Here is a 20891-nt window from a genome sequence, read left to right on the forward strand (position 1 = left end):
GCCGATTTTGCAGGTTTTCCTACTTACAAAGCATGTAGAGGTCTGTAATTTTTATCATAGGTACACTTCAACTGTGAGAGACGGAATCTAAAACAAAAATCCAGATAATCACATTGTATGTATGATTTTTAAATAATGAATTTGCATTTTATTGCAAGACATAAGTATTTGATACATCAGAAAAGCAGAACTTAATATTTGGTACAGAAATCTTTGTTTGCAATTACAGAGATCATATAAGTTTCCTGTAGTTCTTGACCAGGTTTGCACACACTGCAGCAGGGATTTTGGCCCACTCCTCCATACAGACCTTCTCAGATCCTTCAGGTTTCGGGGCTGTCGCTGGGCAATATGGACTTTCAGCTCCCTCCAAAGATTTTCTATTGGGTTCAGGTCTGGAGACTGGCTAGGCCACTCCAGGACCTTCAGATGTTTCTTACATAGCCACGCCTTAGTTCCCAGTGTTGTGGAAATTCTGAAACCTGATGCATTCTTAATGATTAAAGGACTGAGTCCCCTTGTTTAGATAAATAGATGAGTGTGGGAGAGGGGATCTGGTGTTTGTCTTAGGGGGCATTCTTGATTGGTCACAGTAGAGTATAGGGTTAATCATCTACCTATCTGTAGGTTGTCTTTATGTTCCCCCAAAGGGTTGAGAAAGTTAACCAGATGGGGCAAGACAACATGTCCCTTGTGTCAAGCCCAGGACATGTGATAGAACAAAAGGCATGTGTTTTCTTGACATAGGACAGATGGGCAACAACTTACCTAACCCCTTTTTCTATGTAATATACGGATTGTGCATGTATTGAGTTAGAGACTCCTCAGACGATTATGTTTGTAAGCGGTTGACGCGTCTCTCTTATTTGCAAATAATAAATGATATTAAAATGGTGCCTAGAGAATTTTGTCTCTGTTTCTTACTCCTTTAAGAGTGTCGATCGATGGAATTACCATCACACCAGCCACGACCCATCTTCAATGCTCTTACTGATGGAAGGAAGTTGTTGGCCAAGATCTCGCAATACATGGCCCCATCCATCCTCCCCTCAATACGGTGCAGTCATCCTGTCCCCTTTGCAGAAAAGCATCCCCAAAGAATGATGTTTCCATCTCCATGCTTCATGGTTGGGATTGTGTTCTTGGGGTTGTACTCATCCTTCTTCTTCCTCCAAACACAGCGAGTGGAGTTTAGACCAAAAAGCTCTATTTTTGTCTCATCAGACCATATGACCTTCTCCCATTCCTCCTCTGGATCATCCAGATGGTCATTGGCAAACTGGCTTAAGCAGGGGGACCTTACGTGCGCTGCAAGAATTTATATTATCTGTCCCATTCGCCTGTTTAGAAAGTTTCACATTAGGTGAAAGATTATTTATTTATTATTATTTTGATTAAAGAGATGATTGTCACACTTTCTGTGTAATCACTATGGGTGAAAGGGTTCACAAAACTCACGGTTCGGTACAAAAAAGTGCATTGGTGTCACGGTATGGTACAGTTTTGAAACATAAAAAAAATGTATGCCTGTGGAATATGTCATTTTGATTTAGCTTATCCATTTAGTAAACATGGGTTGCTTGAATTTCCAGGCACATATGAAAACAATTGGACAACAAAAAAACACAGTGTCTCCCTTATAACTTAAAAAAAATTTCAACAAGAATGTATAGTCCAGCAGCATATATCAAAATTAAGTCACCAAAATAGGACCACTCGAAACACATTACTTCCAAAGAAGAAAAAAAATATAATTTGTACCTGAGCAAATTATTTTCGATGTATAACAATAAATACTGTCATTTCCCATTTATAAACCATGGCTTATACACAGATTTGGAAAACATTTTCAACCACACATGGGTGCGGCTAATACTTGAGTTGACATTTTTAAAACTGTTTCCACAGGTGATTGCTTGACGACGTAGAGGTCTCAGAAACTAATGTAGTAAATATGATACAATTGGCATTACAGGGTTTTCAATTATTCTTCAACAAATACATTGTGGTAGCGCCCTATGACAGATGTTTTCATATTAATGTACAGTGTATGAACAAGTCCTAATTATCAGTGCAAATGCCGTTTATATATTGGTGCAGTTAATATTTGTGTTTGTATATGCGCAAAGCTGTAAAATGAATGGTGCTAATGGATATAAACGGGGAATTATAGTAAATGAGTAGACATTTTACTCATACTGCGACTCAAATAGACTATCGTTAATGAACACAGACTAAATGTTGTAGATGTCTAGTTCTAGCTTACCAATGCTTGCCATGTTGCTCTTTTGCATTTAGCAAACTGCTAATTCCTTCAAAAAAAAAATTGCTGTTACCATGGTCCTTCAGCTCCGTTCTTGCTGGACTGAAATAACTAATGAACGGAGCTGCATACAGATGAAACAACTTTCTTTTTTTTGAAAGACCACTTTATTACCATGTGGATATTTTTCCCACATATGCCATTGGTTTATGCAATAATATAATTTTTCGTGGACCGTGTACCGAATGGTTCAATACATATACACGTAGCATTTCACCCCTTTCATTTACTACAATGAAATATGAACTTGTCTATGCGTTTTATGAAACGCTCCAAAAAACTCCAAACTAACTAATATTTGATCAGAATTTTATTCTGGATAATGTATCTGCATTAATGTAAAGAAATATTTTATCCACTGTCCCATCAATCTTATTTTTGGATCTTTTTGTTATTGTTGTAAATATTACTCAAATATATAGACAAGAAAATATAAATAAAAAACTAGTGCAGAAACATTATCCAGAGTAAGAATTCTGGTGTAAGGCGATGACACAGCAAAATGTGACGTCCATTTTCATCAGTAACAAAACATAAAACAGTTCCCCTTTGAGCTATGCTCAAAGATAGCAGCTCAAAGGCAGGTAGTCTAATTAAGAAGAATTCAAGAAGAATTGAATATATTGTAAAGGGGAATTTTGTAACTACTTACCTGTAACCGAGAGACATATGTTGGCGACCTCATAGCATTACCAGGAGCAACCTGTTGAGAAAGGAGAGGGGATGTGAGTATTTTTACTAGAAAGGTCAAGTTTATAGTCTGATAAAAAAGCTTAAAAACACATGTATATGCAATGATCATGTTACCAGACATTCCCAGTATGCGCATGTAACAATGTAAATAAGTTCTGTTAAATTCCTGCCTAAAATGGGTTATGTCTCCTGGCATATTCAGATAGTTACATTGTTTAATACAGCTAGTAACTAAGCTGTGGAATTCTGAATCTTCCACAGATTCAGAGAGAATGTCTGTAGCTGAGTTGAGGTAAACAGTCTTGGGATAAAGACACATTTAATGGGTTATTGTGTAATTACATAGTCAGGTATTTGAATGGTCAGTGTCAGTCACCAGGATATAACATTATTAATCATTATACAGCAAGAGTGACCAATCCTTATATCTCAAGTAATCATATACCATAATAAGAAACAATATTTGCATTTAGTTATCTAATCTAGAATCTCTTAAATCAATAAATTATTTTGGATTGTGCCTCTACATTTTCAGGCCTAGTTTATTCAACAGCCTATGCGTACAGACTTCAATACTAGGTAGATCCATTGAAGTGAACAATGAAGAACAAAAAACACCTGTAGCTTTGTACACTGATAAACACACATTCTCAAAAAATTAAACATTAAGCACATTGCAATTTGAAATCTCTTTGCAATAATGTGCATAATACATTAATGTGTCATGACTTTACTTGGAGGTGAATAATTACCATATCAGTTTTGAAATGAATCAGAATAATCGCGTTTAGAAACCGAACATGTATTTAGATGTTCGTTTGCGATCAATTTTGGTGGTCCAACACAGGATGATTTGGGTTTGAACCTTGGTTGTCTAACAAGGCAAGAAATTCTTGCAAAACGCAACAGCAACTCCAGTGATTGGTTATATGCAAGGGTAGTAATCCTAGTCAAAATGGTGAACTGCTTCCCAAGCCTGAATCACGCAGCTCAGTTGACGCTACATATCGATTTTATATTATTGAGAGCTGTGGGTGTGGCTTTGGTAGGTGTGTCATTACCTTTAGCAGGAAGTGCTGGTGCTGCCATCTTTACATCTTTTTATTGCCACTTCCTACTGGAGAATAAACACTAGGTAAAGCTACTTTGGTTGCACTGAGAGAAATTGAGTAGCGTGTTATTTATTTGAAAAATTAACTAGTAAGAGATTAATTAAATAACTAACGTGTTACATTACTAATTTCCATTAAAAAGTAGTCTGACTACTTTGTCATGCGTTACCCCCAACATTGGTTGCGACAGATTCCTCCTGTAACCATCATTAAATTTTTCAGTGACTTGTGCCACAATAGACCTTCTGTCGGTTCGGACCAGACAGGATAGCCTTCATTGCCCACGCAGATTGATAACCCTTGGGCCTTCTTTTGTTTCATTGTATTTGTATCTGAATTATTCTGTTTGTGTACAAATGAATTCATGTCTTGGTGTTCTGTCCCTTAATATATCCTGCCTTATACTACCATTCACACCTGGTGTCTGTGTCCCTTCATCTGCGGTCTATTGTCTCCCCTTAACTCCTACAAACCTAGCGTTGACATATTGACCCCTATAAGTGGGTTACAGCTGCTTGTAGCTTTAATTATTAGGGTTTCAGCAATTCACTGGTGAAACCCTATTGTGTTTGTTCCAGTTCATTATTATTAGAGATAAAATGGCTTAAAGGTCCTCAAATGACCTCAAATGTTTATGGCAGTAAAGAACCAAGGGCCGCAAATTCTGGTGCAGTGGCGTGCATTTCGGCCTCATGGTGATGCTGTTACAAGCCTCCAAAGTTTACCACACCCACCCATTGTAACATAGTCTTGAAAATTGGTACATAGGTGTAACTATTCATGATCAGGAACCCATAAAGTCCGCCATGATGGATTTTCCCCTTTTTTTGATTTTTTGAAAAACGCAAAATTAATTCTCTGGCACCAAATGTCCGATTTTCATGTACTTTGATATTTGGCATTTAGGGACCATGGTCCTCAAAAGTTATATCAGCCAGGCCAGTATGTAAAAAAACATGGCCGCCATTGACAGATGAACATGTGCAGGGGTGTGGTTATAGACATATCTCCTACAAGGAAAATTGTACAATTATTCTACTTGGTGCATATGTTCCCAATGATGATACGACAACAATGACTGCAAAGCTTTTTTTATCAACCACAAGTGGCGCTATTGAGGTTCCCCACATTTGCAAGCTCACCACGCTCACCATGTTTAAAATAAAATCTTAAAAAGAGGTATATAAGTCCATCTCCTCCAAAGGAACATATTTGCAATTGGGACCCATTAAGTCAGGTGTAATGTTTTTTCTTGCATTTTTAAATTTGTGAAAAATGCTTCAAACGCTACTTCTATTGAATCAAATTACTGAATTTAAGTGTGATTACATTTGGTACACATGGTCAGGGTTGTGAGTTTAGTTTATATGAAAGATGTTTCCATTTGGCCACATGGAAATACTAGCGAAAATGAAAAAACATACATAATAATACGTAATATTGTGTAAACCTATGGACATGAGTTGGATTTGTGGCATATTGGAAAAACTGCAATGTGGCTACTAATAGCTTAATGCTAAAACTCGCTAAATGCTGCTTGCAGCTTTAATTATTATTTGTCTGCAGTTTTATGGTGTTTTTTGCAGATTCTCGTGAGATAAAATTGTGCAAATGGGCCTATATTTGCACGGTAGTACAGACCCATGGCCCAGTACTTCTGATGCAAATCTGCCTCAAGGTGGCGGTGTCACAAGCCTCCAAAGTTGCACTTTTAGCAAGCTCACCATGCCCACACCATGTGAGTCTTGAAAATTGGAACTTAGGTCTATCTCCTAACTAGGAAGATGTTTGCCAATGGGACCCATAAAGTCCGCCATGATGGAATTTCCGCCATTTTGGATTTTTTGAAAAACATTTAAAATGCTACTCCTATGGCACCAAATGACCGATCTTCACGTAAATTTATATTTGGCATCTATGGCATTTGGCATTTGTGAAAAACCCTTAAAACACTAAAATTACCGATATTAACATGAATTAATATACCAGGTCATTAAGACAAAAAACATGGCCGCTATTGACCTATGAAGTTGTGTATAAATGTGTGGTTTTGCGCATATAGGCACAGAATTCCTACACGCTTAATCAGATTTTATTTTTACTTCACAATCTTGACGACAATGTGTGCATACACTTTTCATTTAATCACACAGTGGCACTATTGATTTTGACATATGCAACCTTACGACGCTCACCCCGCTTGAGTTAGAGCCCTGAAAAGAGGTTGTGAACTCCATCTCCTTACATATAAAATATTTTCCATTGGAACCCATTAACTCCATCATTTTGAGTATGTCAAAACGCTCAAACTTAATTCCTCTAGCCCCAAATGACCAATCTTAATTTTACTTCATATTTTGCCTTTACCTATGAAGAACTTTACATTTATATGAATGAAATCTGTTTGTGAAAGAACCTCACTGCTGTTGACCAACAAACATGTGCAGGGGCTAGTTTTGCACATTAGTACACAACTTCTACCCCCAAAATATCAAATCAATCAATCAAATTTATTTATAAAGCCCTTTTTACAACAGCAGTTGTCACAAAGTGCTTTACAGAGACACCCGGCCTTAAACCCCAAGGAGCAAACAACAGTAGTGTTGAATTTCAGTGGCTAGGAAACACTCCCTAAGAAGGTCGAATTTTAGGAAGAAACCTTGAGAGGACCCAGGCTCAGAGGGGTGACCAGTCCTCTTCTGGCTGTGCCGGGTGAGATATTAAGAGTCCAATTGGAATAATAATAATAATAAGCCCAAATTTCTCTGGGCTAAATCCAGAGTCTATTTGATTTTAGACTGGGTCAGAAGTATGACCAGGTGGACAAGGACAGGGACAGCAACGGGCCCCCCAAACCAGGTAATCCGCAGGTGTGGACCAGGACCTCATCTCCTTCAAAAATTTTAAACTGGAGGAAACTGAGAAAAGTTAGTAGTACATCCCTCATATCCCCCAGCACAATAATATAGCAGCGTAACACCTTGGAACTGAGACGGGGGGGTCCGGTGACACTGTGGCCCTACCCGGGGGAGGCCCCGGACAGGGCCCAACAGGCAGGAAATCAATCCAACCACATTGCCAGGCATCAACCAAAGGGCCACCCACCAACCGCAACCCCCCTGAATGAGGGCCGAGTATTGCTAGCGGCGTACAGCCCAATTGCACAAGTGCGCAAATAATATTATAATTCAACTTGGTTGGTTTGTTTACAATCATGAAATGACCAAATTGGACCAAGACATTTCCAATGGACCACAAGGTGGGGCTATTCAGTTGGCCACATTTGCAAGCTCACATTACTCACTGTGTGAGTAAAAGTATGAAAAAGAGAGGTAAGGTCATCTCACAAACAAAATGTTTGCCATTGGAAGCCTTAAAGTTCACCATGATGGACAGTTTGAAAAAATTATCCATGCCACATTAGGTAATACTGCGTTCATATGTGTTTCTCAGTGCAAATGGTGCAATAAGGATGTCAATTGTTTTTTTGCTGAAACCCGCTCAATTCTGCTTGCAGCTTTAACTATTATTATTAGTGTTTCAGCAGTTCACTGGTGAAACCCTATTGTGATTGCTTAAAGGTGCCCAAATTTTTATGGTAGTAAAGGGCCAAGGGCTGCAACTTCTGGTGGAGTAGCTTGCAATATATAGACACATCTCCTACAAGGATAATGGTATAATAATTCTACTTGGTACATATGTTGGCAAGGACCATACGGAAAACAATTACTTTTTATTTTTTTATCAACCACACAATGGCGTTTTAAGGTTTTTCAAATTAGGAAGGTAACAATATTCACACCGTTTGAGTTACAGCCATGAAAAGAGGTAGATAAGTCCACCTCCTCATAGGGAACATATTTGCCATTGGGACTCATTAACTTCACTTTAAGGGTTTGGTGGCCATTTTGAATTTGTGAAAAAACACTTTAGAAGCATCTAAGGAGGCGTAATGTTTTTTTGGCAATTCTGAATTCGTGAAAAAAGCTTCAAAAGCTACTTCTATAGCACCAAGGGACAGATGTTAGGTGTGATTACATTTGGGACACATGATCAGGGTTGTGTGTTTAAGTTATATAAAAGATGTGTCCATTTGGCCACATGGAGATACTAGTGAAAAGGAAACACCATACATGGAAAATTATTTACCGCAATGGGCATGAGTTTGATGTGTGTCCTATTGGGGGGAAAAATGAAATCTGGCTACTAATAGCATAAAGCTGAAACCCGCTAATGGCTGCTTGCAGCTTTAAATAATCCTTGTTTTTTTAATTATTGTTTATCTGGACTGCATATTGTTCATTTGAAATGTCATTTGTTTTGTAGGAGTAATTTTGGCCTCTTTCCACAGTCACAGTGTATAGTGGAGCAGACTGCTTGTTTAATCTTAATCTGTTTTACTTTATCTGATTTACAGTTTTTATCATTTTATTCTGATTTCATGGTTTTGTCCATTAATGTTTTATCCTGACATTTTAAGTAAGCCTTATTCACATTTTAAGTCTTACTTATTCACAACTCTTGTCTTCTGCGTAATTCAGAATATCATACTTTGCTGGGACAGGGGCAACAAAAGTCTGAAAAAGTTGTGTAATGCTAACAAAAAACCTGGTGGAACATCTCAACTAATTTGGTTAATTGGCAACCGGTCAGTAACATGTTTGGGTGTAAAAAGAGCATCCCAGATGGGATGAGTATTTCAGAAATAAAGATGGGGAGGGGTTCACCACACTGTGAAAGACTGCGCAAGAAAATAGTACAAGTTAAGAATAACGTTTCTCAACGTAAAATTGCAAATAGTTTGGGGATCTCATCATCTATGGTACAAAATATCATTAAAAGATTAAAAGAATCCAGAGAAATCTCTGTACGCAAGGGACAAGGCCGAAAAACAATATTGGATGGCAGTTATATTCGGGCCCTCGAAAACAGACACAATGCTGTAGTGGAAATCCCTGCATGGGCTCAGGAATATCTCTGAAATCCATTGTCTATGAACACAGTATGTAATGGCATCCACAAATCCAAGTTAAATCTCTATCATGCAAAGAAGAAACCATATATAAACAAGATTCGGAAATGCCACTGCCTTCTCTGGGCCTGAGTTCATTTAAGATGAACTGAGGCGAAGTGGAAAAATGTCCTGTGGTCTGACAAATAAAAAATATTTTCCAGAATAATTTACACCGCTTCCTAAGGTCTAGAGGAAAGGCATCATCCAATTTATCAGTGCACAGTTCAAAAGACAGCATCCATGATGGTATTACGTAATGTTCAGGAAAATGTTGCGGATAATTCTTATCCACTTGACTCTAATTTCTCAAATGTGCACTCACCTAGTGAATTATTAGGAACACCATACTAATACTGTGTTTGACCCCCTTTCGCCTTCAGAACTGCCTTAATTCTACGTGGCATTGATTAAACAAGCTGCTGAAAGCATTCTTTAGAAATGTTGGCCCATATTGATAGGATAGCATCTTGCAGTTGATGGAGATTTGTGGGACGCACATCCAGGGCACGAAGCTCCCGTTCCACCACATCCCAAAGATGCTCTATTGGGTTGAGATCTGGTGACTGTGGGGGCCATTTCAGTACAGTGAACTCATTGTCATGTTCAAGAAACCAATTTGGAATGATTCGAGCTTTGTGACATGGTGCATTATCCTGCTGGAAGTAGCCATCAGAGGATGGGTACATGGTGCTCATAAAGAGATGGACATGGTCAGAAACAAGGCATTTTCGCACACAGGACTGCCACATACTGGATGTTTTTCCCTTTTCACACCATTCTTTGTAAACCCTAGAAAGGGTTGTGCGTGAAAATCCCAGTAACTGAGCAGATTGTGAAATACTCAGACCGGCCCGCCTGGCACCAACAACCATGCCATGCTCAAAATTGCTTAAATCACCTTTCTTTCCCATTCTGACATTCAGTTTGGATTCAGGAGATTGTCTTGACCAGGACCACACCCCTAAATGCATTGAAGCAACTGCCATGTGATTGGTTGATTAGATAATTGCATTAATGAGAAATTGAACAGGTGTTCCTAATAATCCTTTACGTGAGTGTATATGCTCCAGGAAATCAATACTTTTATTCTAAATGGTTTATTACAAGCTTGTAGGTGATACACAAAGTACACTTATGTGCACGTTCCTTGGTATGCCAAAGAAACACATTTTGAGGGGCCCCTTATATTTTCAAAAAAAAATAAAACTGTTCAAAATCCAGGTCCACCACCTTATTTAAATGATAATGATTTTCGTTCAACTGTATGAAATGGCGTGGTAAGTGAAGTAAAAAAAACAGCCAGTTATTTTAAACCCTAAGTCATTATGTTTTACTGGGACCCCATGGGGAGGCATATTACCCCAGCACATTATCTAAAAAATGAATTTCATTAAATATAAACTAATCTGTCAACTGCAGCCATTTATTTTACTTTACAATCCGTTATCCTAAGCATATCCAGCTTCAACATACAAAAAAAATCCCAAAATGTTTTTTTGTGTCAGTAAATAGACATTGATAAAACAACAGTGTAAATTGTCCATTTTGGTATTATGCACACACTGTTACAATGTCAATATCTTTTTTTTTTAATATTTTTTATGGGCCAGGCTAATTTCTTTTCTGGACTCCTGGGCTCTAGCCTAACCTGTCCACCCTTCGGTCAGACCGGGCTAGAATTTTAAGGCACGATGATAACTCTAATTAGAAATATGTTCAGTATTTTAAATATTTAAATTTCTTTTATTGGATCAATTGTTCTGTACAGTAGGCCTATAGTATAGCTTACTTTGCATGCATATTGTTGAGCAGGAGAGTTTGTCTTTGAGACCAAATGCACTAGTTTTAATCTGTATTTTGAATGGGGAAGGTGATGTGAAAAGATATTTTACTTAGGAGGAGGTCAATCATTTAAATTTTTTCAGTGGGCTATATCCTCCCGATACCCCATGTCATGAAATAACGATCAGTTCCCTTAACACTAGGACCGCCAAATGCCTACGCCAATTGGCGTTTGAGTTTGTAATTAAAATAAAACTGCCATTTTGAAAGCTACACTGTCCTCCTTCCATGACTTTTCCTAAATAGGCGTATATTACATTGCTCCGTTGTCGGAATTCTAAACTGACGAACAGCAAATGATTTAGAGACGATTTACCTGTTTTTTTTACCGTTTTCCAAACTTAATCCGCCAACAGCCCACACCACTTAGCGTTGGTACCCAAATAGTACCCAGGCGCTAATCACCCCTCACTGAATGCATGACGTCAATGGATAGCGCGATACTCCTAGATGAGTGAAAACATAATTAAGCTATTATTGAAACATAATACAAATGATATTGGCTACTTATCACGTGTTACTGTTTTTCAGTAGGAGAATCAGCTTATTGTTTAGGTCAATTCATCAAATGTAAATCGAAAATGTAAATCTACATTATTTTAGGAGGAAAAGAGAAACTACATCGCCCACTCATCCTATCGTCTCTCTTTGAATTTTCTCTGCTTATTTTACTGAAGATTAATTTTCTACAAATGTATTAAGCTGAATAATAATTCACAGAACTAAATTCCAATGATATCTAGTTTCTATCATTTTCTAATAACTCCACTCAGTTTTTCGATAACTTATTCATGTCACCTATAAAAAAATATTATATGCTATGCACTGGTGTTGAGATCAACCTGATAGCCCCACTACAACCCCCGGGAGAGACATGCAAAGACACGCAATGCACAGTCCATTCATTTTGGACCTCGTCTTTTTCTAATAGCTCCTCTTGGTTTTTCGATACTTTATTGAAGTCACCTATAGTTATCTAGAAGACAGTTATCTAGAAGACTAGAGCTATGCTTTGGTGTTTAGATCAACACGATAGCCCCACTACAACACGAGGGAGAGACCTGCAAAGACAGGCCGTTCACAGCTTATTCATTTCGGACCTCATCTTTTTCTAATAGCTCCTCTCGGTTTTTCGATAACATTTTCATGTTACCTATAGATAGAGTGGGGAGAACAAGTATTTGATACACTGCCGATTTTGCAGGTTTTCCTACTTACAAAGCATGTAGAGGTCTGTCATTTTTTATCATAGGTGCACTTCAACAGTGAGAGACGGAATCTAAAACAAAAACCCAGAAAATCAAATTGTATGATTTTTAAATAATGAATTAGCATTTTATTGCATGACATAAGTATTTGATCACCTACCAACCAGTAAGAATTCCAGCTCTCACAGACCTGTTAGTTTAAGAATCCCTCCTATTCTCCACTCATTAACTGTACCTTTTTGAACTCGTTACCTGTATAAAAGACCCCGTCCACACACTCATTCAAACAGACTCCAACCTCTCCACAATGGCCAAGACCAGAGAGCTGTGTAAGGACATCAAGGATAAAATTGTAGATCTGCACAAGGCTGGGATGGGCTACAGGACAATAGGCAAGCAGCTTGGTGAGAAGGCAACTGTTGTCGCAATTATTAGAAAATGGAAGAAGTTCAAGATGACGGTCTATCTCCCTCGGTCTGGGGCAAGATCTCACCTCGTGGGGCATCAATGATCATGAAGAAGGTAAGGGATCAGCCCAGAACTACACGACAGGACCTGGTCAATGACCTGAAGAGAGCTGGGATCGCAGTCTCAAAGAAAACCATTAGTAACACACTACGTTGTCATGGATTAAAATCCTGCAGAGCATGCAAGGTCCCCCTGCTCAAGCCAGCGCATGTCCAGGCCCGTCTGAAGTTTGCCAATTACCATCTGGATGATCCAGAGGAGGAATGGGAGAAGGTAATGTGGTCTGATGAGACAAAAATAGAGCTTTTTGGTCTAAACTCCACTCGTCATGTTTGGAGGAAGAAGAAGGATGAGTACAACCCCAAGAACACCATCCCAACCATGAATCATGGAGGTGGAAACATCATTCTTTGGGGATGCTTTTCTGCAAAGGGGATAGGATGACTGCACCGTATTGAGGGGAGGATGGATGGGGCCATGTATTGCGAGATCTTGGCCAACAACCTCCTTCCCTCAGTAAGAGCATTGAAGATGGGTCGTGGCTGGGTCTTCCAGCATGGCAATGACCCGAAACACACAGCCAGGGCAACTAAGGAGTGGCTCCGTAAGAAGCATCTCAAGGTCCTGGAGTGGCCTAGCCAGTCTCCAGACCTGAAACCAATAGAAAATCTTTGGAGGGAGCTGAAAGTCTGTATTGCCCAGCAACAGCCCCGAAACCTGAAGGATCTGGAGAAGGTCTGTATGGAGGAGTGGGCCAAAATCCCTGCTGCAGTGTGTGCAACCTGGTCAAGAACTACAGGAAACGTATGATCTCTGTAATTGCAAACAAAGGTTTCTGTACCAAATATTAAGTTCTGCTTTTCTGATGTATCAAATACTTATGTCATGCAATAAAATGCAAATTAATTACTTAAATTATACAATGTGATTTTCTGGATTTTTGTTTTAGATTCCGTCACTCACAGTTGAAGAGTATCTATGATAAAAATTACAGACTTCTACATGCTTTGTAAGTGGGAAAACCTGCAAAATCGGCAGAGTATCAAATACTGTATACAAACCTGATTCCAAAAAATGTGGGACACTGTACAAATTGTGAGTAAAAAAGGAATGGGATAATTTACCAATCTCATAAACTTATATTTAATTCACAATAGAATATAGATAACATATTGAATGTTGAAAGTGAGACATTTTGTAATGTCATGCCAAATATTGGCTCATTTTGGATTTCATGAGAGCTACACATTCCAAAAAAGTTGGGACAGGTAGCAATAAGAGGCCGGAAAAGTTAAATGTACAGATAAGGAACAGTTGGAGGACCAATTTGCAACTTATTATGTCAACTGGCTACATGATTGGGTATAAAAAGAGCCTCTCAGAGTGGCAGTGTCTCTCAGAAGTCAAGATGAGCAAAGGATCACCAATTCCACCAATGCTGCGGCGAAACATAGTGGAGCAATATCAGAAAGGAGTTTCTCAGAGAAAAATTGCAAAGAGTTTGAAGTTATCATCATCTACATTGCATAATATCATCCAAAGATTCAGAGAATCTGGAACAATCTCTGTGCTTAAGGGTCAAGGTCGGAAAACCATACTGGATGCCCATGATCTTCGGGCCCTCAGACGGCACGGCATCACATACATCACAACAAGGGCTCAGGAATACTTCCAGAAAACATTGTCGGTGAACACAATCTACCGTGCCATTCGCCGTTGCCGGCTAAAACTCTATAGGTCAAAAAAGAAGCTGTATCTAAACAGGGCCATATCTCTGGGCCAAGAATAATTTAAAATGGACTATGGCAAATTGGAAAAGTGTTCTGTGGTCAGACGAATCAAAATTTGAAGTTTATTTTGGAAAACTGGGACGCCATGTCATCCGGATTAAAGAGGACAAGGACAACCCAAGTTGTTATCAGCGCTCAGTTCAGAAGCCTGCATCTCTGATTGTATGGGGTGGCATGAGTGCGTGTGGCATGGGCAGCCTACACATCTGGAAAGGCACCATCAATGCTGACAGTTATATCCAAGTTCTAGAACAACACATGCTCCCATCCAAAAGTCGTCTCTTTCAGGGAATACCTTGCATTTTCCAACATGACAATGCCAGACCACATACTGCATCAATTACAATGTCATGGCTGAAATAGAAGAAGGATCCAGGTACTGAAATGGCCAGCCTGCAGTCCAGATGTTTTACCCATAGAAAACATTTGGAGCATCATAAAAAGGAAGGTGCGACAAAGAAGACCTAAGACAGTTGAGCAACTAGAAGCCTATATTAGACAAGAATGGGACAACATTCCTATTCATAAACTTGAGCAACTTGTCTCCTCAGTCCCCAGACGTTTGCAGTCTGTTATAAAAAAAAGAGGGGATGCCACACAGTGGTAAACATGGCCTTGTCCCAACTTTTTTGAGATGTGTTGATGCCATGAAATTTAAAATCAACTTATTTTCCCTTTAAACTGATACATTTTCTCAGTTTAAACATTTGATATGTCATCGATGTTGTATTCTGAATAAAATATTGAAATTTGAAACTTCCACATCATTGCATTCTGATTTTATTCACAATTGTACAGTGTCCCAACTTTTTTGGAATCGGGTTTGTATATATGTTCTCATATAAATGACTGACACGTATCAGCACACATTGACTTGATACTCATTTTCTCTGTAAGTATTTACATCACTGTTTAAATTTTCTTTTTTTATTTCATTAATTGCAACTGTTTTATTTTCTCCCCAATTTTGGAAATCCAATATGTAATCAAGCAAGATATGTCTTCTGAAGCACATCGGATGCCATTCAGTTCCTTATAATGCTGGTCAGTAAGCTAGGGAATCTATACAAGAATCCATAAGCGCCGGAATTGAGGTCGTAGGCACCAGAGTACAACAGCAATGATGCGTCTTCCTGCGAGGTAGCGATTTCACAGACACCCCATTCAGGGGTTATTCTTGTATTTTTGTATTAACTACAAAAACAGTTTATATAGCATATTCTTAGTGTCAATACATTGCATCTTTGATTTGCTATCTGATTTATTTCATTCAGTTTACCCCTAATTAAGCATTTCTATTAGTTGACACCTGTTGTTTTCAAAACAGTTGATGAGTAACATTTGATTGGAAGCTTAGATTTGAAGTGATGTCAACACAGACAACCTCCATGCTATCATCAAACACGTGCACACACCTCTGAGGTGACACTCATGCTCCCAGATATGTCAACACAGAAGACAACCATGACATCCTCCAGGTTCTGGTAGTCCTGGTCAGTCTGAAGGGGGAGGTAGATCAAGTCTCTCCCGTTAGGAGTCCCGCGTACCCTGGTTCCCACCTTGGAACCAGCCTGGATGTCTAGGTTAGACAGGATGTTCTCCTTTCCACAAAACTCACACAGCCATACCTGCAAATTAGGAAAAAGTAAGGCCATGTTTACATATCTACTGGAATTTCATAGCATTGAAGTGAAATTGTGTATCTATAAGTATTGTGTGTTTGTTTGTTATAATTTGAAAAATGGGCCTCAGGCTTGAAAATACATTATAGGCCAGGTGAGGCAAAGATTGGCTACTAGTTTAATGCCAGCTGATCTGTTTATTAAACTAACAATTTCTCACCTCAGCAGCACCACCTTTATTCTGATTTTATTGATTTTATCATTTTGCTAGCATTTACACTGCATGAAAAGGCCTGTTTCAGAGTGTGTCAATACAAATGAAAATCTTTCTAATGATGACAACTAAAAAGCCAGTACAGAGAAGTTGTGATATAAAAACATTTTAACCAATCGTAAGAGGTCAGCTCTTAACATTTCGAACTTTGCACATGCAAATTAGCTCTTAACACTTTTGTCCTCATTCTAATTTCAGCAGTTACACTGTGTAAAGTTAAAAAGCAGTATACTTAGTGTTGTTTTTTTGGACACAAAGTAGTATAGAAATAGTTCAGTGAGTAAAAATGGACCCAGTTATTATAAAATGTTGTATACTTGTATATAATATAATTGAAATACAAAAATTGTATCCATTCGAACACACTGAAATATATTTAGTACATTACATGGTTTTAAAATAGTTTTTAAAGTACAACAAATGTTGTTCCAAAATAATATTATTTTGTGATTTTGTAGGCACATCTTTGAATCCCTTTCTAAGAGGAATGTTTTGACCGCCAAATGCCTATGTGACTTGGCATTTGAGTTTGTAATTAAAATAAAACTGCCATTTTGAAAGTTATGCCCTCCTCCTTCCATGACTTTTCCTAAATAGGCGTATATTACATTGTTCCGTTGTCAGAATTCTAAACTCACAAACAGAAGAACATTTACCTGTTTTTTTACCCCATTTTCCGATTTAGTCCGCCAACAGCCCGCAGAACTTAGCGTTGGTACCCAAATGGTACCCAAATGGTACCCAGGCGCTAATTACCCCTCAAAGAATACATGACGTCAATGGATGAATGCTTGATACTCCCAGATGAATGATCAGAGCCTTGGTTGAATTTATATAAACTTACAAATGAAATATAATATTTCCATGACCATTCCAAAACCTAATTAGGCTATTATCGAAACAATACAAACGATATGGCTACTTATCACACATTACTGTTTTTCAATAGGAGATTCAGCTTATTGTGCAGGGTAATTCATCAACAGCGCTTGACATTTACTTTTTTGTTCAACAGCCACTGTGGCTACAGGTTTTCCATAGTTACTAACCACTCAGCATTATCCCTAGCCACAATTTTGTTGTTAGGAATTATGTTTAATTTGATGAAAGTTGACTGTGATGTACTACATTGTAGTCTACCTTGTTCACGCTGTCGGTCACTGGCACACAAGACAATATTCCTAACAAAAATCTACCAGATTCAAACTGTATGCAGGTAGTGCTTATGGGAGCTGAAGGGTTGTAGCTCACTCACATTGCAAATAGTTTATTGTTTCTTCTATATCTTTTCAGAAGACAACAATTTACAATGTGTACACACACACACAGCTCTGGAAAAATTAAGAGGCCACTGCACCTTTTCTTTCCGTTCCAAAAAAGTTGAAAGGGAAGGGTTTGAGTGAGGAGCAGAAGTCTTCAATTTCAGGGCTCTCTTAATTTTAACCCTTCTGTTCCTCACTCAAAACTATCCCTTTCAACTTTTCGGAAAGTTGTTGAAGATTAATTTATTACCTTATTCTTATTCCATCCATTATTATGTAAATTAATTGTAATAAATGGACTGTTTTAGACTAGGCCTGAAATTGCTTTAGACTGTTCATGGTTGCCACGTATAGAAGAAGACCTAGGTCAGCATGTCCTGTTCTTAGAAGTGATTAGGGCCACATCCGAGGTGCCAGGCCTCAACCCTATCTTATCAATGACCCAGTTCAGTTGGCGCCAAGGTAAAGCTGCCTTTGTCTTCTCTGTATTTTTCCTCTTGTGGGTAGCTCAGATCAGGTGGTTGGGTAACTATGACCTAGAACTATGGTTGCCATGGCAGTATAGGGTCCTATCTTGTTTTCCTATTAGTATGACGACTTGTATGCATCTCATAGCATTAGAAATAATATTCTGCCAGCTGACAAAGAGGAATATAAAGAGCTAGAAGCCATAATATGTAATCAGAACAATTATGACACTACTCTGTTGGTCTCTGTACTTGCACTCTGTTTTGTGAAGGCAATTCACGTAATAAAACTTAAAATAATCAACTGTTATACCAGACTCTGAGAAGTTTTTACTTGTATGAATCGCAAACATTTTCCACAAAGGAAAGAAAAAGGTGCAGTGGTCTCAATGTTTTCCAGAGCTGTATACACACACAGGGGTTTTCCTGGCTGAAAATTAGGCAAAGGTGGTACCCCAACCCCTGCGCTCTAACGGACACACCTCTGTGAAATACTTTGCATAATGTCTGCCTACACACTTGAAACAGACAACTATCTTAGTGTTAAATCAGTCCTGTTGTCCATGTCCATTAGAGCAGCTAATGAACGCTACAATGTCCTTTCTAATCGGAACCAAAATATATTGGTTGCCCATGTTATTTAAAAATAAATGACATTACTAATCAGCTTTATAATTAATCGCAGTCAATATTATTGTTGTCTATTTTCGTTGTTATGCCATGTTCTTATTAATATACAGTGGGGAGAACAAGTATTTGTTACACTGTCGATTTTGCAGGTTTTCCTACTAACAAAGCATGCAGAGGTCTGTATTTTTTTATCATAGGTACACTTCAACTGGGGTAACGCGACCATCGCGAGGGATGTAAATGCTTCGTTTCGTCGCTCTGCAGAAACCCCCAATTTTTTGTATTCTTTTCATACCCAACGCTACTTTTTAAGCCCTCGGTTAGTTTTTCTGATCTGTGGAAGATTTGTGCACACCGAGATGGCAGCTAGTTAAAAAAAAATGACAAGCAAACAGCCGGCAACAGCTCGTTCAGCCGACAACGTGGAGCTAGCTGAGCTGGTTAAGCTAGCGGTTGCAGATGCCATCAAGGAGGCTATCCCGTCGCTCGTGGAGGATGTGGTGTCTCAGCTGACAAACAAGACACAGGCTCTGGTGGATGCACAAGTCGCGGTATTCCGTGGCGAAATGGTTGCCATGCAGGCTGATATTTCTAAGTGTATGGACTATATGGAGAAGGACGAGAACCTTATGGCGGAGGTGGACAGCCAGCTCTCTTCATCGGTAAGCAAACTGGCAGCAAAGTATGTCCAGCTGGAGGACTACATTTGCCGACATGGAGGACAGGTCGCGCAGAGACAAACTACGTGTGCATGGAGTCCCTGAAAACGCAGAGACATCGCGTGTTCTTGCTTTCCTGTCGGATGCCATACCACGGTGGTTTCCTAACCTGGGCTCTGTTGAGATTATGCGTGTTCCGCATAGGTGCCCCGAAAGAGGACACAAATGGCAGACCCCCAGATAGCAAAAAATATGCGCACAGCTTCTTTTAGCCGCCGGCCCTAAGCTGTCGGCTATAGGTGTGTCCTGCTGGCGGGGAACGTTTGCCGCCGAATATGTCACTCCCATTTCTTGCGAGATTTCTTGACTGCTTCATTTTCTCTGGCGGTTGCCTCGGTCTAAAGGACCGCGGTCGTCCGGCAGCAAGATGCTTTTAAATACAAGGTTACTCTCAAAATCGACCGGCCATGTTGGTTTGGACACACATTCGCTCAATCGCGAGTTACAGCCTGCAGCCTGCAGTTTGCTAGCTAGCAAAATCATTAAGTAAGTACTACCATCTACCATCGTTTAAGTAAGTACATGTTTCCTTTTAGTGTAACGCAATATTATGTTTACATTGTTTTTAGTTTATTTATTTAAAATGTGTAGTCATCTTTGTTCTTGCCTAACTAGCTAAAGTAGCCTTGTTTACGCAATGTTGTTAGTACATGTAGAATTTTAACGAGCTATAATAGGTAGCAAAAGCTTTACATCTAGAAAGACTAAGTTTAACTTTGTTTTTTCTTACAAAAATAACGATGTATATATGTTGTTTAAATTAATTTGTTTGCCTGAACAAGTATGCTTTTAGTCCAGTAGCTAGAGTGGCTAGTAAGTGTTAGCTAGCACATGCTGTTTTGCCTTTGTTACATTACACACTGTGGCTAGCAAGTTTTGTGCTGTGTTGCTACTGTACTGGATTTAAGGCAATTATGATTTCTAATTCTCTGAACTGCTGTACTTTTTATGTTTGAGGAAAATTCTGTGTTCACTTGAATCACAACACTTGGTGAATACATTTTATTTTTAACAATTTCACTGTTTTCACATTTGGCTGATAATGTTTCCCCCCCACAGCATAGCTACTGTACACTCACCATAAGGATTATTAGGAACACCTGTTCAATTTCTCATTAATGCAATTATCTAATCAACCAATCACATGGCAGTTGCTTCAGTGCATTTAGGGGTGTGGTCCTGGTCAAAACAATCTCCTGAACTCCAAACTGAATGTCAGAATGGGAAAGAAAGGTGATTTAAGCAATTTTGAGCGTGGCATGGCTGTTGGTGCCATAACGAGTATTTCACAATCTGCTCAGTTACTGGGATTTTCACACACAACCATTTCTAGGGTTTACAAAGAATGGTGTGAAAAGGGAAAAACATCCAGTATGCGGCAGTCCTGTGGGCGAAAATGCCTTGTTGATGCTAGAGGTCAGAGGAGAATGGGCCGACTGATTCAAGCTGATAGAAGAGCAACTTCGA

The 20891-nt window shown here is 38.9% G+C and overlaps 1 protein-coding gene across 6 annotated transcripts in view; it reads right to left on the reverse strand.

The window, feature by feature from the left end:
- si:dkey-9k7.3 (circularly permutated Ras protein 1) overlaps positions 1 to 20891 on the reverse strand; it is a 110765-nt gene that overhangs the window by 63186 nt on the left and 26688 nt on the right. For all 6 annotated transcript variants that reach the window (XM_013133062.3, XM_013133064.3, XM_013133061.3 and 3 more), the window contains 2 exons: positions 15866 to 16078; positions 2976 to 3026 (listed from right to left, as the gene is read on the reverse strand). In XM_013133062.3, coding sequence (XP_012988516.1) covers positions 2976 to 3026; positions 15866 to 16078 — 264 coding nt within the window. The remainder of the gene's footprint in view (positions 1 to 2975; positions 3027 to 15865; positions 16079 to 20891) is intronic.

Source organism: Esox lucius, chromosome 22 (genome assembly GCF_011004845.1).
Source record: "Esox lucius isolate fEsoLuc1 chromosome 22, fEsoLuc1.pri, whole genome shotgun sequence".
NCBI lineage: Eukaryota > Metazoa > Chordata > Actinopteri > Esociformes > Esocidae > Esox > Esox lucius.